Raw genomic sequence first — 18038 nt, forward strand, 5'->3', positions numbered from 1 at the left:
TCTTGATACCTACAATAAAGGCAAGAGCTCTTTTGGTAACCCTGTCAGTCATATGACAAATGTTAGTGTGAGCCATGAATGACAAAACAGGCCTGTAATGTCGCCTCTGCAGTTACATCTATTACCCAGATGGCCTAAAATAAGGACACCTTACATTAAGGCTGAGGGAGTCCTTCCTAAATAGTCATACTAATAAATGAACTCAATTGCCAGACAAATTAAGGTTACATTTGACTTGATCCTTATTTTACAGATTTCGATAATTATCGGGATCACCCCAAAGTCTCATTACCGCCCTAATGAGGCGCTGCTACTCCGTGACATCTACCCCGCTCCATCTCGTTAAGGAAATCGCTCTTCAATGCTGATTATTTTATTTGGAGGTATAATTATATTTCTTTCGGATAAATCACGGGCCTAATCGAGTCCGTGCAGAGGGCAGCGGCGCTAATTGAGGCATGAGATGCGGCGGCGGGGCGCTGCACCTGCGGGTTTGTGTGACCGGAGGACCCACGCAGGCTGCTGCTGACAGCTCGGAACGTGTCGTGGCCGGATGAGAAAGTAACAGCGCAACGTGGAGAAAACACTGACCCGAAATCCTGTGTGCAAGTGGATGGAAATACTCGCGTAGACTGCTTATAAAAATAAAAGCACTAATCAGACGTATTAAAGCTAATAGTGGCATGGCAGACGGTGGGCTGATGTAGCTTTTTCCTGGTTAATCCGTTGAAATGCATTTTAATTTGCGTGCTTTGTAAACATGTTGCTCTGTAGTAATACATTTTTCAGACTGAGTACAAAGTGGACTACACATTTGCTTCTGAGATGCACGGGAACCCTGCGTTGCTGCTTTTTACAGCTGTCACCTAGAAGTTTCATTTCGCGCCTTCCAGAGTCACGTGACTTATCAGGAAATCCAATTAAGTCTTCAGAAATGACTCCTTAATGAGCTAATTGTCTGTTATAACTTCGGAGCATGCTCGATAGCCATTTCCAACCTGAAAAAGGTTCCTTTTTATTCACCTGTTCTTTATTTGAAGTATCTACACTTAATTGTGGCATATTTTTTTATTTTCCCCTATACTGTAGACAGTAGCCTTTATTTGCAAACTGTGGATTACTGTTAATAAAGTGGGTAGAGCCATACATATTCAAATTTCTATGCATACAGTGATTTTACATTTAAGGAAATGTTTTAAAGTAGGATATTATGTAACAGGCTACATGGTTTTACGCACAGCCCCCATCAGTCATTTCGGTCGACACGTTGTTTTCGTCATATTCTGCTCCTGAAACTTTGTCTGTGTCAAACTTCTTCTTTTTTTCCTTTTTTCATTTCTTTTCTCTCTCTTTTTTTGCCTGACGCAGAGCGGAGAGCTGTAGGTTGCAGCCGAGTTGCAGCATCAGCTGCAGCCGTTTCTCAGCTCCCTCGCCTCTGTATAACTTATTACTCCAAATACCCCAGACAGCCACCAAATCAGCTGCGTGAAACAAGAATCTCATTTGTTAAACCGGGAGCTCGTGCAGATGGAAGATCAATTGTTTTGCTCCTCAGAAATCTCGAACTGAGTGAATCCAGACTGCAAAGGCAAAGCAGGGAGAGCGAAAGAGAGAGAGAGAGAGGTTGCAAACAGTGGCCTGGGCCATGGTTTGGAGAGCCTGCACTGTGAACCAGAAGGTCACGGGTTCAAGTCTGGTCTGTTCTCAAAAATGCCTCCACCAGCAGCAAGAACACATGGGTTTGACTACACCACATCGAACAGTGTTACATTTTTATTTTCAGATATATATTTTTTACTCTCAGTTTTATTAAAAGTCAGTTCTCATCTCCACAATGCGTGAAAATGTCTACTTTCCACTCAGATGCGCCGCATTAACTTTCGCGGGGGCGGGGGGATTTGTTTGTTTGTCTATTTTTATTTATATGACGGAAAAGATTGATGCGAGCATGTTAGAAGAATTTACAGGAGGATAAACGCAGTAATAGCTGTGCCTAGGTCATTTGCTTACCCTAATTAGCCAACAGCCTTTAGCAACACACACACATAAAATCTATTCACGCTGTAAGGTGAAAGGTTGCATTTAATGAAATACACTGTTATATAAAAGTAGACATTAACAGTAATAATATTAAGAAGGAATTAAAGATGTATGTCTGAGTCTCCATTGCACTGAAAACATGAAATATTTTTGATTTCATATTCTCGGTAATGGCTAAATCATTATATACAATCTAAAACAATTAAACCAGTTAAATAAACATGGGGGCCAATATTCCCAGCACTGATATTTAATAATAAATACATTAAAATAAACTTTGCATCCATAAAATAACTATCTCCTCTCCTTTATCTTTGTGCATAAAATTTTTAGGATTCGTTTTTTTTTTCCTTTTCGTTTTGTATCTCAGGCCCACATTCAGCACAAATATCTCACGCTGCTTGACATGTTATCATCACCTCTCACGTTGTGTCGACCTGCCGCGACGAGACGAGTCATTCGCTCGTGTTTGTACAGCTATAAAAGCGTGCAGCTCTGGACAAGTCGTAAAACGAAGCGCACGATCCATCATCGGGGAATGTGAGGATTTGAAATGATCCTCACAGCTTTGGGGGCGTCACGAAAACTTCCTCAAACACGATGCCAGAGGAAGAATATATTTCACTTCTGCATTCGAGTATTAATGCGATCAGTAATGACATAGACCCTTTTTGGTTTGTAAAATTTGGATTTAAAACGGTTAGCTCCGGCTTAAAAAAAATCTTCACAGCTACCTCAAGTCCGGCTTTCAAATGGAGCCTTGGAGAGAGAAAAAATAGAGACGAGAAATATCTCCAAGTCCCCCCCCCCCCCCCCCCCTTTTGTTAAAAAATCTCCTCCACATCCCAAACAGACCCCCGAGCACGACTCCTTTCCGTCCGTCCATCCACCCATCCCTCCCAGTGTGTCACTTGTGCCACCAGATTGCATGCAAATAAAAGCTGCGCGGAGGCAACTGAAGCCCGGACGGACGAAGAAAAGAGACCCAATCGAGCCCCGGGTTCACGCTCGGACGCCTCCTTTGTGTCTCTATTTTTTCCCCAGCACACAATAAATAAACCGGTTCTCTCAAAACGTTCCGACATCTGTCTTAAGTTTTTTTTCTTTTTAAATATATAAATATATATATAGATGTGTGCATGTGTGTGTAGGCTAGCAAAATAAAAATAAAAAAAGCAGGCGTGCTAATTGAGTCTAATGGTGGTTTACTGACAAAGAGAGTTTTCAGTTAATTTTTAAAAGCTTTTTCTTGTTTCTTCAACATAATTTAGACAGATGATTTTTAAAAAAACAACTGATGCCTCCCCCCCATCCCCACCTGAAAGTGTTGGAAACATGATTACGTGGTTGCCCGTGTTGTCAGACTATCTGTTCAGGTGTCAGACTTTCGGGTATATTAGGCTGACTGTGTCCCTTTATCAAAGGCGAGCATCCTCACTTTACTGTTCGCTGAATTAATTTGCTCACACATCATTTAGACCGAGTCCCTCCCTGCCTGACAGTTGGAACTATACAGGAGATCACATCCACTTTATACTGCTTTTATTTCAAAGTGCTCAGATATGACGAATCTTATATAAACCTGCTGGCCTTGAACATTAGCCTGGTCACAAATAAAGTTAGTTGATTCCAGTAACGGGAAAGAAAAAAAAAAGAAAAAAAGGTCTGACCTCCAAGAGGTATTTAATGTCGTAAATAGGTGGATGATATCGTCAAGCTGACTAAAAGAAAAAAAATGAACAAGAAGAAGCAGTATTAAAAGATGCAGACTCGTAGCTGTCATGTGGTATCTCTTTATGTGGTTCTTCCTAATACGAGTAATAATAATTCTTGTCCGAGTGGCTTGCTGTAAAAGCACACGCAGAGCAGCGTGCGCAATTAAACAAATATTGTGGTGATCCAACATTTCTTGAGCGGGTCGAAGCTTTCGCTCAGATATTAAATCAGGTTATTTTATTGGATGTAATTTGGGGGGAGAAATCAAAGCCAATTACAGGAATGAGGAGGAATGAACTTGTGGATGTGAGAGGATGGAGAAGGAGGAGGAGGAGCAGGTGGAGTGGGTGCTCGGGTCTCGGGCTAAAGCTGACATACCTCAGGCTTCAACTCTGATTGGTCCTCGTTTGGAGAAGCTCATGGGTTCATTCCGTTGTTAAGCGCCTCCCCATTTCGCTAAACTACATTATAATGCAACGAACCTCCCTTTTAACCACAAACCGAATTTGCTTTCATTTAGGCTATATATTTTTCTTAAATAGGTTAAAGTCATAGAGATTTTTTTCTTTTTTTCGTTTCCTTTTTTTTTTTTTGGGAATAGCATTTCGCCCTGGAGCGGTGCGCAATGCTATCTCATGCCGACCTCCTGGATGCTCGCCTCGGTGAGTTAACATCACCAAACTCCGGTCTTCAACTCTACTGTAAGCTGGAGGAACTTCTAATCTTAAATCAAGCTCAGAAATTGTCAATTTGCTTCTTATGTGATCTTAATGGGGCTGAAGTGAGCTAAACTCGCTTAATTCATTGGAAAAGTAATTATTATTATTATATTACTGCGTAATTTGATTTAACAATTTTCCAAGATACCAGTGTGATCAAATTGAATGAAGAATATTTAAGGAGCAGATTGCAATGTGCATGCTGTCTCTTGAAAATAGCTGCAGTGGCTGTTTCTGTTCTTTCTTTTCTTTTCTTTTTTTAAATGTCTGTATTTGTGTTGAGGCGTTTAAAGCATGCACAACAACTGCTTCATCCTCTACTGCAGCCTAAACAATGCTTCAGCGGCTCCTAAATCTGCCTTTTCGCATGTAAGGCATGCTTGTTGTGTGCACTTGAATATGTCACTGCATTTGCCTAACGTGTTCCTTTTCCTTCCTGTATAGACCAAGTGTTTAATGTGCAGCTCTCACCTGCTGCGGTTGTCTGTGCAGGGATGAAGGATGCCGCGGAGCTCCTGGGCCACAGGGAGGCTTTGAAATGCAGGCTCGGCGGTGGGGGACCTGACCCGGGACACTCCGGGGAGCTCGGCCCGGGCCCGGACGGCGTGGAAGGGACTACGATGCTCCCGGGTGACGATATCACCAGCGGCGGGGGATCCAACCCGGTGCAGGTGAACAGCAAAGAGCAGGACAAACAACAGCAGCAACAGCAGCAGAACAACAATAGCAACAACAACCCCAACCAGTCTGGAGGGCAGCAGCCCCAGAAACAGAAGCGACACCGGACCCGCTTCACGCCGGCGCAGCTCAACGAGCTGGAGAGGAGCTTCGCCAAAACACACTACCCTGACATCTTCATGCGGGAGGAACTGGCTCTGAGGATCGGCCTGACGGAGTCCAGAGTGCAGGTGGGGGGCGGCTGGGAGTGTGATGTTGATAAGAAATGAAAATGAAGAAAATGAACTTTTGAAAGCCCAGATTTGAAACATACAGGCGTTAAAAATAAAATCTCCCGGAGTACCGAAAATGCAACAAAAATAATACCTGCACATTAAAGTGATTAAATATTGAACTATTTAAAAAAAGCCCAAATGCTTTCATTTGGAGCTCAATAGTTACTGCAACATAACACAATTAAGTTACTCTGCAGACGCTACAACGGCAGAAGCTTACTGAAACACTTTATTAGGATGCAAAAACAACAACAACAAAAAAAAAAACAGTCAGGGTTAAGATTTTAGATTCTTTTGTTTAATTTACTCTTTTATTTTTTCTCACAAAAGCCAAATTCTAAGCTAGAGGAATGTGTTATATCAATTTGTGCAAATAATCAAGCTTATTGCTTGGTTGACATATCAAAATATTACCTAAGAAGGAATGCAAAAAACAAGTTTTAGTATTTCACAGAATTGTAGTCATTGTAAAAAATAAAATAAAATAAACGACGTTTTATGGCATCCGTCTATTATTAATATTATTAGGTTTTTATAGTTTAATTATTTTTAATGTTAATGTGTCTGACACACACTGCGGTTTATCTTCGCATTGAACATAACGAGTGCAGGTGTTATTAAAAAAGCTTGATACTAACATGCCATCCTTTCGTTATAAAAAAAAAGGTGCATTAATTGGGTTGTTTGTAGTATTTAATTTGATTTTATTCAAACTTTATAAAATATCACTTTTCTTTTAAAAACCGGGGTTGCTTTATTTTAATGTTTACTTATTAAAATGCCCCAAATTCCAGTGTCTGCCGCATGTAATCCATCTACAGGGAACCAAATGCTGACGGCAGCTTTATTATACTCGATTAATCGCCTCGTATCAACCTTTTAACAGTCCTGAACTAACAGTGATGGTCAGTCTACAACTTCATCAGACTGCATTTCATTCTCGCTGTAATGCTGCCACTTCAGTGGCTCACTCTTGCGCCTTATTGGATGAGAACGGCAATTGCGCTTAGATCGCTCGCATGTGAAATAATACCCCATAATAATCATTACTATTATTGCAAGAGTCCATTCAGTCCCTCCGCCATTTACATAAAATCAAAATTAGCGAAATGACGCTCATCTGCTATTATGACAGCGCTGAAAATAAGAAGCAAGATCCAGATTCGATTTAGCGATGGGCCTGTCACCGCTGTCTGCGTCTTAATGCCGGACGCGCTGAAGATGCACCCTGTCTCATTTTTATTTCTGTTTTTTAAGGGGGGGATGAGAAATTGCGTTTTCTTTCCTTTGAAGTGTAATGCATTTCAGGCCGGATTTCACGGCTGGGTTACTCCGGGGGAAGAGAGTGCGATTGTCCCGTTCTTATTACTGCGCCCCACTTTCTCAACCAAATCTTCACATTAATCATAGACGCCCGCTTACAGCCAGACCCACAGAAGCACGGGGACTCCGGGACTAACAGAGCAAACCACCGCTCTACAGCAGCAATAACATTGCCTTTTTTATCCCAGGCCGGATGTAGCACAGGAATCTGAAAAAATGTGGCTCAAACTATACGACGACTGCTACTACTACTGCTACAAATAATAATAATAATAATAATAATAATAATAATAATAATAATAATAAATAGCCCACAAAATAACTTTAAAGTAGAAAATATTTAACATAAAAATCTGGTTGAACCTTAAAAAATAAATAGGTCTCTCTCTCTCTTTCTTAAAAAAAAATAAAAAATAAAAATAAAAATCGGCACCACGACGTCAACGGCAATGAATAATTAAAATAATATAAAAATAAAACCTAGTACTCTTTAGTGTCATTTCAACATTAATGTGAATGTTCACTCATTACTGCAAACAGCTGTTATTTGAGAATTTAACCAAAATTCATAAATCTGTGTATTTCTGCTGTGATTTATTGCTGGTGCTTTTCCATGATCACACATTGATATCACGACCTTTTTTTAAAAAAATATATATATATATTATTATTATTGGTGCTCCCAGCGTTGGTAACGTGACCTGTCACTAAAGTCACTGACTGAGCTCCCCCTGACTCCTCCTGTCTTTGTCTGCAGGTCTGGTTCCAGAACCGACGCGCTAAGTGGAAAAAGCGCAAGAAGACCACCAACGTGTTCCGGGCTCCGGGGACTCTGCTGCCGACGCACCACGGTTTGCCTCAGTTCCCATCCGCAGCTGCGGCAGCAGCGGCTATGGGCGACAGCCTCTGCTCCTTCCACGCCAACGACACCCGCTGGGCCACGGCAGGGATGCCTGGCGTGTCTCAGCTGCAGCTCCCGCCCGCTCTGGGCCGCCAGCAGGCCATGGCGCAGTCCCTGTCTCAGTGCAGCCTTGGAGCCGGACCACCGCCCAACTCCATGGGTCTATCCAACATGTCGTCGAACGGCTCCGGGCTGCAGTCGCACCTCTACCAGCCCACTTTCCCCGGAATGGTCCCCGCGTCTCTATCCGGCCCGACGAACGTGACCGGGTCTCCTCAGCTGTGTAGCTCCCCGGACAGTGACGTCTGGAGAGGGACAAGCATCGCCTCTCTGCGCCGCAAAGCGCTGGAGCACACAGTATCCATGAGCTTCACCTAGTGACGACGGTCAGCGCTACGAGTTTTTCTTTCACCAACTACAGAGATCTTGTGCATTTTGTTCTTACCCACCCAGTCCACCCAAAGAGGCACAATGGGACAAATACACCCGGGATATTTGTTCAGATAACATTTTTTCTTCTTCTTCTACCCAGTTCACGAGAAAGAGGGGGAGAACTGACATTATTCATTGGGCCCTTTGGCCTTTATTAACCATAGGACTGGTTCCGTTTTAGGCTATAATTTATTATTTCGCATGTAGCCTCGATCAGCTATTTATTTCTCTATTTAAACGAACCGATGCGTGAGTTCGGTATTTATTCACTTATTTATTTATTTATTGGGCACATCCAGCCCTGGCCATGATTGCCGCGGGGCACTCGGTTATATTTGCTCGGTGACTGAAGGTTTTTGAAGACAAATTCTGTGGATACTTTTAACTACAAAAACTAGATCACAGATTCAATCTCCCCCTTTCCCCCCTTCCTGCTGCACAGCATGCAACTCTATAAGACCAAAGGGATGCACACTGGCCACGCAAAAGCCACACACCTGGAGATTTAAAAGAAGGAAAACATGGACGATTCACCAGGAGGGAGACTGATTTGACAGGAACGGGGGTAAAAAAATAAATAAATAAAAGACTTGACTGCATGTGCTGTCCAAAGCAAAAATAAAAAGGGGGGAAATACTCTGAATTAAGACATTGAAAGTGACTTAACTATAATCTGTTATATAGGATGTTTTGTGTAGCGGAAGCACTCTTGTTCCCATTTGGTCAGTTTGTGATAACTTATGTTTCCAAAATTATGTCTGTGCTTATTCTCAGCTATGACTTTCTTAAATGTTTGAACCGTTTTGTTTCATGGACATGTTTATATCAATTCAGTGTAAATGATCAAATAAAAACCATTTTCAATTATGCCACAACACGGATCAACCCTCGTTTCTTTACAAGCTCAGTCCAAAAGGTATTTAGATTTTAAATGATTGTAGTGATGAATCTGAAATCTTTGTTTAGCGTTAACTGTATCAAATTCTCTATCTGGTATAAACTTATTTAAGTAAAAAAAAAGAGGCAGCAATGAACATTGAAGTTAGGCTTAAGTAGCAAATAATTATTCTACAGAAAAGTAAGTTTGCGTTATTTGTGATGCTGTTAACTTCTTTGCCTTACATCCATCTATCTATCTATCTATCTATCTATCTATCTATCTATCTATCTATCTATCTATCTATCTAGCTATCTATATATATATATATATGTATATATATATATACACACATAGATATATATAGATATATATATAGATATATCTATATGAGCACTTCCACACTGAATGCTCAAAATCCAGAATCCACATTAGCAATTTAGGAGAGATCAAGCGTGTCAAACTCAATCTCAGTAAAGACCAAACTGACAAATTAGAGTCAAAGGTGTGTTTCTTCATTTTGTTATTTTTGTTATACAAGTAGCACAAATAATGACCTCCAAAGCCCCAAAAGTCAGATGGAAAAGCAGTGGCTGTTATGGCTGCATCACAGAATGGCATTTACAAGCAACATGTAAGCATTTAATAAAATGTTTATGATACATTATGAATAATAAAGACACTTTTATTGGTGTACAGTATTTATCATCAATATAACATTTTCACATATTTTTATATGACTGCATTTTATTGACTAATCTCTCATTCTGCTTCTATGCCAGCCTCCAAATGTGAGTGCTTTAATACACTAATAAGCACTTCTGTCTGTTTCCAGCTAAATTATAGATTTAGTTGTAAGCAGACAGAATTAATTTACAGACTAAATTCAATTATATTTATTAGGTAAATTGATAATACTTATAAAACAGGCTTTATAAAGTAATACCCATCATTTATCTCACCTGGAACATCAATTAGACAAGGTTTATAAATCTCACGGACTCTTTCCAACTTGCTCCAGTGACCTAAATGTGACAACAGACCTGATGGCACTTTCTAAAAGGTCTGCTTTCTGTAATAAAAGAATAAAACAGTGAGAAACAGGCTGAATTTGAATGCAGCATTTGTGCAACCAGCTGTGAGATCCTGCTTTTTGTATGGAGTCTATGCCGCACACATTTCAGTGCACTTCACATTGTTGTATTAATTCATTACCGAATTCTACTTTTTAGGCCTGATCTAAGGAAGCTGGTTTTTTGTTGTCTTAAATTTTCTATCAGGAAGCAAATACACAGTGATAAGTTCAGGAATTTTGAAAACAAAACAAAGCGCTAGCTTAATGTAAAGCATCAGTTAGTAATGGCCTTTGAAATCCCTTAAACTACATATATACAGATATTTATATGTTCCAGTGTTTAGTTTCTCTGATTGTATTCCAGTGTGGAAACGGGACACGAAGCTGCCACTGAGGTGCAGCACAAAATGTGTGTTGGAGTGTTTGTGCTCCACACAGCAAGTGCATCATTTTACTTTACGTTGTTAGGAATAACACATCATGTTTAAGTTTATTTATAATCAGTAAATAATGCACTGCCTCTGCAAGAAAAGGCTATGGTCAGAAAAAATGCAAATAAAATAAAAGCCATTTTGCCCACAGTTGGCAATTGAAGTCAATGTTTCTTGGTTGGCTTTAGAGCTTCTCCTGTGCAGCACCTGTTTGTGTAACAGTCAATGGTAAAGTTTAGGGAAAGCCTTTTATTAATTTTATTTTAAAGCCTTTTATTAATATAGTTCCTTTGTAAACCATCCATCCATCTTCTGCTCACTCAGTTCAGATTTGTAGGGGGTTTGAATCTACCTGTGATGAGGTAGAACCACTGGACAGGTCACACATTTTTACAGGGCTAACACAGAGAGACAGATAACCATCCACACTCCCATTCACACCTATGGCCAACTCAGAATCACCACTTCTTCACCATGTTGCTAGACTGTAGGAGGAAGCTAATGTCCTCAGACTGAGCCCACGCAGTTACAGCAAGAATAACGCAATCTCCAAACAGAGAGCCCCAACCAGCAGGCAGATTTGAATCCAGGACATTCCCAGAGTGAGGCGAGAGTCCTAACCATCACACCTCTATTCCACTTCTGAAATGTAATCTTCAAATGGAACATAGACATTAAAGGTGGACCTTTGAGTTGCAGTTCAGATTTTAATCAAGGGAACCTTAGTGACACAATGTTTGCTGATGAAGCTGCAAATCTCCAAACAAAGTGAGTGGAAAGTGCAGTGGAAAAGGCCCTTTAAGCACTCTAATGAGAGAATTAATCAATTACATTTAGAGTTCCCATGATTATAAAAAACTAGAGCAGTAACAGTAGATATCTCAAATGTGAGTGCCTGCCAGTGAGTATCTGATACAACTGTACTTTTAGATTAGACAAGCATTTTGGTCAGCATTTTGGCAACAGAGATTTCCAAGGTATCCATTCACCTTTAAACGAGGAGTGTGGATGCACTCATGTCTGAAGTGCAAGCTGCTCTTACACTTTTTTTTTCATTACTGTGTTAGAGATACATTTATATTATATTGAAAACACTACAATATTTTCTCTATTGTGAAATCCAAGCTAAGTAATTCCTCTTCCCCGACATCATATTGGCAAGTCCCTAACCCATATTCTGGAGAAAGGCAAAATGATTATGTGAACAGATTTCTGTGTATGTCAGTCAGAACTTCCCTGAAAGCCAAGATTTTGGAAAAAAATATAATAATAATTTTAAAAAACATACAGAGGACTTTTTGTACATGGATTTAGGATTTATGGAAAATGGCCCCGCCAGTCTTCCGGATGTGTTATGCTAAATGTATTCTTTAACACTTTTATTTTATTTTACACAAGTCTGGATTCAAGTGTTCCTATACTTTTATAATCATACAGAAAGTTCATTCACCTACATGAAGAAAAAGTGTTAGCTATATTACATCCAATTACTGTTAATCACAGGCTAACTTTAGACAGCATGCTGTAATGAATATATCCAGTTTTATACCATTCTCCTTTAGACAGCTGAATACTTATGTCACCCCCGTGAAACAAACTCTCATCACCTAGAAATATAACACAGAACATAGCAGGTTATCATCTAAAGGATATCACAATACAGTGAGGCCTGCTGGGATGATTAACCCGTGCGTGTGTGTGTTTGATTGTATAATCATCAATGACTAAACCTCTACTTGCTTTATTGTGTACCAATTTTCACAGAAATGTTCTGACTTACTTCTTCTATTTCTAGAATGCTACTACTTAATTAGCCAGCAGGTACTGTTCTATAAATTATTGTGAATCTTTTTATTTTGATGTAATTCCATGTCATAGACTTTGGCTTTCATTCGTGAGCCCCTCAGGATAAAGATTTTTGCAGTCTAGCAACAGATGTGAAATAATAATACATAAATGTAATAATTTGTTTCACTATCAGCCAGGTTAATTAGTTTGTGGAAATGGGTAACCTGTTTCTCATTGGGTAATTTGTCACACACTGACGCGGTAACCAATCAGTGACCCTGCTGTTGGTGGGATCATTTCTCCCAGAATGCTGTGCAGCGAGGGTGTTGCAGAAATGCGAGCGCGAGCCAATGTTTACCTCCTATTTATTCCACACAAATAAATGAAATCAGTCAATAAACCATCCAAGGGTGAATATGGCTCTCTCTATCCTGGATTATGAATGAGAGCTCATTAATTTTCTTGCGTGTGTGTGTGTGTATGTGTGTGTGTGTGTGAGAGAGAGTTTAACAGTTTAAATGTGTGTGTTTGCATGCATTTTCAGGTGTGCACGTGTGGTTATTTTCTTTCTGCACATATGTTTATGATGTGCACAAGAAGGATGTCAGAGGGACATTATGCACAAATACTAAAGAGCAATTAGAAATCAGAATGGTAACACACAAATATTCACACGTTTGTAATTATGTTTACAAAACAACAGCAGTAGACTGACATTTCAGTAATTCTGATATGATGATTAGCGGATCAATACAATACTCATACAAACTTGTCCACTGACAACAATGAAAACAGAGGGAAAGTGCTAACCTCTGAAGCTAGAAATCGGCCTATCAGTACCAATAAAGCTTAATAAATAGGTTTAATGTCTCTGTTTTCAATACTTCTTGGAATCTTTGTCAAAGCCACTCGGCCTAGTCATGAAACACAGAATAACTTCAAGTAGAAAAATAAAATAAGGTACAAATATTAAACTTCAAATGTGCACAAAAGTTCTTTTTTCATGCTATCTACACTAAGTTAATCTAAGTTAAACAGTATGTATGAGAGGTGTATCCATAATACACACAGATGCTAATGAGGTCAGAAAAATTATTGGCCTGACTGAAAAAAGCAGGTTCAGCTCCTCCCTCTTTATGCCAGCAATCTTACTGACAATAAGATGAAATTAGTCTGCTATCAGTCTGCCATTGGTTTGCTACTGAATGGGGTCAAGTCCTCTGATGCAAAGAGACCTGTCACAGATGTGTTGCATTCATCAGTGCAGACTGACTGTTTAAGGAATCTGTCTATATTTATTTATTAGACAGCAATTATTTGCAAACCTTCGCCAATATCTTTGAGAGTGATTGCAATCAGTCTGATTCCCATTGCTGCTGTCTGTAGACTGGTTACTTTGCGCCAGGTGATTTATGAAATCATCCAGAAACAAGCAGTTTTTACTATATTGTGACTGAGCGACACTGACTCTCTTCTTCTCCCTTGTATTGATCTCTCCTCGGCTAATTGCATCCACTGAGGTTGACCTGTTCACCATGCTTGCAGTGCTGGTGTCTTTTGGGGGCATTTTTAATAGAATTATGAAAGGCTCCAGCCTTTCACCCAAATATGATTGTATCTATCAATGCGATCATATCAAATCAGACTTTATTTAACATGAGCATAATAAGTGCTCTTTGAAGTTTACATTGCTTAGTTATAGTCTAATATAGATATCAAGCTGACACTATCTACCATTAAAACCAATTGACCAATACTTAAATAGCAGTGTAAAAATTATATTAAAATTATATTGCAATATATATCATAAAACAAGCTACAGAGAAAAAAGAAATTTATGTCTGAAGTCAGTTCAGGCCACACGTCCCAAAAATCTTATCCTCTTAGTTTTAAGGGGTACGGATACATTGGTGGCTTCAGATCCATGCTATGAATCCAAATTCATGGGAGCTTTAATGTTATTTGACAGGCAGAGTCTCGTAGTGTCTCGGTGATTGTTATTCCAGATGGTGGCAAGAAAATTCCATTTGAAGGTTTTATTAATTTTCGTTAAAATGGGGAGGTTCGCTGATGCTGTCTTTGCTCACTCGCTGACGAGGCTGACTGACATCTCGCTGCTCCCTCCATTTGTCTTTGTTTGAAAAGGTCTTAATTGTATTACATGCAAATGAAGAGATTTGATTTTTGTCCATTATCTATTCATAAGAGAAAATGAACAGAACATTAGAGGGTCACCAAATGAGGGAGGGGGGAGGAGGAGGGACGAGAGACTGAGACAGTGATGATCAGTTAGGCAGAGAGGAAGATAATACAGAATAAAGGAGAACTGGCAGCTTTATATTGTATTGGTGTAATATCTCCCAAGTTTTGGTTCTGTGTAAAAATAATCTTTCCACCCTCATGTGTAATCTGTACGTATGTAATACTGCAGGTCAAGGCTGATAATTAACCCATGATGACTGAAACACAGCAATTAGAGTCATGCTCATGTGACAAATCACAATGACAGACGCTCAAATGCATTCCTCCGTCCTGGTCAGCCCCAGACCACCATTACCTGCAATGTAGATTCAAGTCAAGTGCACATCCTGTTTCTGTTTAAATTAGGCGCAGGAGGAACCTACGAATTTAAAGGATCAGCACAGGATAACGAAGAAAGGACAATTTTGATGTCAAGAGAAAGATCAAGATGCTGCTGACAGTCACTTCTGTGGGTTTTTAATCATGACAGCAGAAACACAAATAGACACAGACGTCTCAAACAGCTCCAAAGGTTACTTGTAATATGGAGAAATGTTAACAGTTACAAATAATTATGTGTTTCTAAGGTTTCACTGCGATTAGCTTATTTAATAAACCTAAACCTGTTAGCTAGAGCTATTTTGCTAACTTTCTTGCTATGAGCCTGAACACATCTTACACAAAGGCCTAAATTGCTACTTACACATCCACTGCATCTACAAGAAAGGAAGGGTACTCTGGGATCATCCTGAAGTAAAATTCATAATAATTCCAAAATAATTCCAAAGACCAATTGAGCATTCAGAGGTATGCATCAACATCAACGACTGGGTGACCATTTTTGATCACAAGACAATTGCACAACCTGTCTCCAAACAATTGCTATAGTGTTATATCACCGTCACCAAAGTCAGCCTGAAACTAGCAACTGACTGCAATGGTTGGCTACCTGACGCCTGACTTCAAAACAACCATTTCAAAGGCAACTAAATTGCATGTTCACTGCACATTGTGGCAAAATATTTGACAATGCTCTGATCTCCATCCACGACTTTACCAAGTGTGTCTGTTGCATATAAGATGGAAGTAGACTCAAAGGTCTGTAAAGTAAATCAAAATGGGAAGTGCCTTAAACATGCTTATCTTCTAATAGCCAGTAAAGGGTGAATCTTCTGGTTTCAAAGGGAACTCTGTACATAAGTCTGTAAGAAAATTACCAAACCTTTCACCATACTCTTCTTTCTTAATTTATGATGGTAGTAAAAATCTTTCGATGAGTTTACAGTCTCAGTCATTTATTTATTTTTGGTGGAATTTAGGTCATTATACTCCCATTTAGAGTGAAATAATGATAAATGTTACCTTGGTTACCTTTCTTTCGGACAAGTGACTACTATCACATTAAAATGGAGCATCCTCAGCATCCCCGAAAAGAAAAGACGAAACAAATAAACAATTTCAAAGATTATTATGCAATGAATGTACATAAAGCTGAGTGTCCCCAAACAATTCAGAGAAGCAGAATATATTAATTAAAGTAGCTTTATAAAGAAATTTACAAAATAGGTTTATGTTACATTTTATTTATTGATTTATTGATTTATTTATTTTTTTCAATTTTACGTGTGATTTTTTATTTGGCTCTGCAAAGAACTCTGTAATTATGTTTTGCCATACAAATAAAAGAATATTATTATTATTATCATTAGCTGCGAACTTATAAAGGTGCTGCCCTGTGTGTTCAGGTCTAAGTGGAGCAGGCCCTCAGTAGATAAAGCAGAACACAGTGAATGCCTGATGAAGAGGGACAGTGAAGTGTGTTGGTCAGGAATGAGCCTATCTCTCTACAAGACCCCTCTGAACAGCAAGGGAGGGAGTGTGTTATTGAATACTGTTGTTGGCCCTTTGTTAAATTACTACTTAATTCCTTTTCCATCATCATAACCATTTGTTTTCCTTACAGGCTGGAGATAGGGGGTGAAATCAGGCACTATGGTGGAGAAAGAGGGAGCACACAGACTTCTTTTCTTTCTCACCCTGAATCTGTTGGTCTTTAGTGCTTCAGTGACAATCACATCAGGGCTTTCACATCTTAGATGATTTCTACCATTGGTCATATTTGACACCTCGTCCTCCTCGGCTACTGCACTCAACAAACCCTCTTTTCCACATTTCTTCCCACTGTGCACCTGAATCTGTTCTTTAACTTCTGTTCTCTCTATCAACCTTATTTCCTGTATTTTTCAAAAATCTTGGATTGTCTACATTGTTTACATAATAATATCTGCCACTTGATCCAATTCATTCAATCCTGAAACACTAACAAGTGCTACCATCATGGCCACATGTTCTTCTGATTTTTCTCATTCTCTGACTTTTCATCTAGCACAATTTATTCAGTAACAGTAGACTCTCAGTAACAGGATCACGAGTCACAACTTTTCTAATAATTATATATTGATTCAAAACAGTGCTCTGCAATCTAAATTTTTGACCCATCCATTCAGATATCTAACAGATACTGTAGTAAAACAAACATTCTCACATCTAAAACCCATTCACTCCACCTCAACCGATCCCTTGCCCTAACCCTCCTCCTTTCTCTAGCTGCCCTTGAGCTTTTCTATTACCGCATGGAAAGCACCTCGCAGCCCCTGACAAGCGCAGCGGATCGACACTAAATCAGAAATCAGTGCCAGCCACAGATCTGAGCCACCATGAAGGTCACAGGCCCTACACTGCGTGTCGTCTCAATTGGGGGAGCAGGAGCAGACTCAGCTAGGGGTGCGTGTGTGTGTGTGTGTGTGTGTGTGTGTGTATGTGTGTGTGTGTTAACAGGGAATACACTCAAAGAAAGAGATTGTAAAGCTGAGGAAGAAGGTTTGGTTGAAGAGAAGGTCAGCATTATTGCAGAAGTCGATGAAGGAAAAAAAAAATAAACAAGAGGAAGAGAGGAAACTGTGGGCAGAAAATGCTGAACTGACCCATCTGTATATAAAAAAAAGAATTACATCATCATTTTTTTTATACAAAAGGAAACAACTGATAAAAAAAAAGGATTTTCCTCACTAGTAGAGTTTTGAGACTTCTTCTGATCTTGTGTTATTGTTACACACTGCCATCTAGTTGTACGAAGAGGAATGACGCTCATTTAAAGATCTGACCTGATTCCAAAATGTGTTTTAGCAATCTTGAATGTTTGAGCTTCATTGTGCAGACTGATGAATGTAAATAATTTGATAGTACTAGGCTGTTTTCATGTATATCTGCAGAATATTTCTTAAAGTGGAGCATAAAAAGCTTCATTTTTGAGTAATAACTGTTTAAAATATTAAAAAAAAAATACATCCAGCTTTCCCAGATTAGACTGTTTCCCTCATTTTCTCAACAGCAAGTAATTTTTGCTGTGGATTTGCAGGCCTTGCATCTGACTTGCCTATGTACCAAAAAGGCAACCTGGGTTTTATTGGTTATATTTAACTAAATCTGCTTATATCGCTACTGAGCTTAAAAGTGCACTGAGACCCAGGTTTGGTGTGACC

At 39.4% G+C, this 18038-nt stretch overlaps 1 protein-coding gene across 2 annotated transcripts; it reads left to right on the forward strand.

Moving 5' to 3' along the window:
- The first annotated feature begins 170 nt into the window (after positions 1 to 170).
- otpa (orthopedia homeobox a) lies at positions 171 to 8959 on the forward strand. Of its 2 annotated transcripts, none has more exons than XM_040007353.1 (3): positions 171 to 4457; positions 4968 to 5383; positions 7509 to 8959. In XM_040007353.1, the coding sequence occupies exons 1-3, from the start codon at positions 4382 to 4384 to the stop codon at positions 8028 to 8030; spliced, it is 1014 nt and encodes a 337-aa protein (XP_039863287.1). In that variant the 5' UTR covers positions 171 to 4381; the 3' UTR covers positions 8031 to 8959. The 2 variants fall into 2 exon arrangements, with proteins under 2 accessions (XP_039863287.1, XP_039863288.1); XM_040007354.1 differs by having other exon boundaries at positions 171 to 4418.
- The last annotated feature ends 9079 nt before the right edge of the window (positions 8960 to 18038 follow it).

The sequence above is a fragment of the Simochromis diagramma genome, unplaced genomic scaffold (assembly GCF_900408965.1).
Source record: "Simochromis diagramma unplaced genomic scaffold, fSimDia1.1 OVJJ01000682.1, whole genome shotgun sequence".
NCBI lineage: Eukaryota > Metazoa > Chordata > Actinopteri > Cichliformes > Cichlidae > Simochromis > Simochromis diagramma.

What these genes read in the sequence shown, in the direction of transcription:
- otpa (XM_040007353.1), top strand. Translation starts at nt 4,382, where the DNA reads ATGCTATCTCATGCCGACCTCCTGGATGCTCGCCTCGGTGAGTTAACA. An exon ending in CTCCGGTCTTCAACTCTACT is followed by an intron (nt 4,458 to 4,967) that starts GTAAGCTGGAGG and finishes TTGTCTGTGCAG; the next exon opens with GGATGAAGGATGCCGCGGAG. An exon ending in TGACGGAGTCCAGAGTGCAG is followed by an intron (nt 5,384 to 7,508) that starts GTGGGGGGCGGC and finishes CTTTGTCTGCAG; the next exon opens with GTCTGGTTCCAGAACCGACG.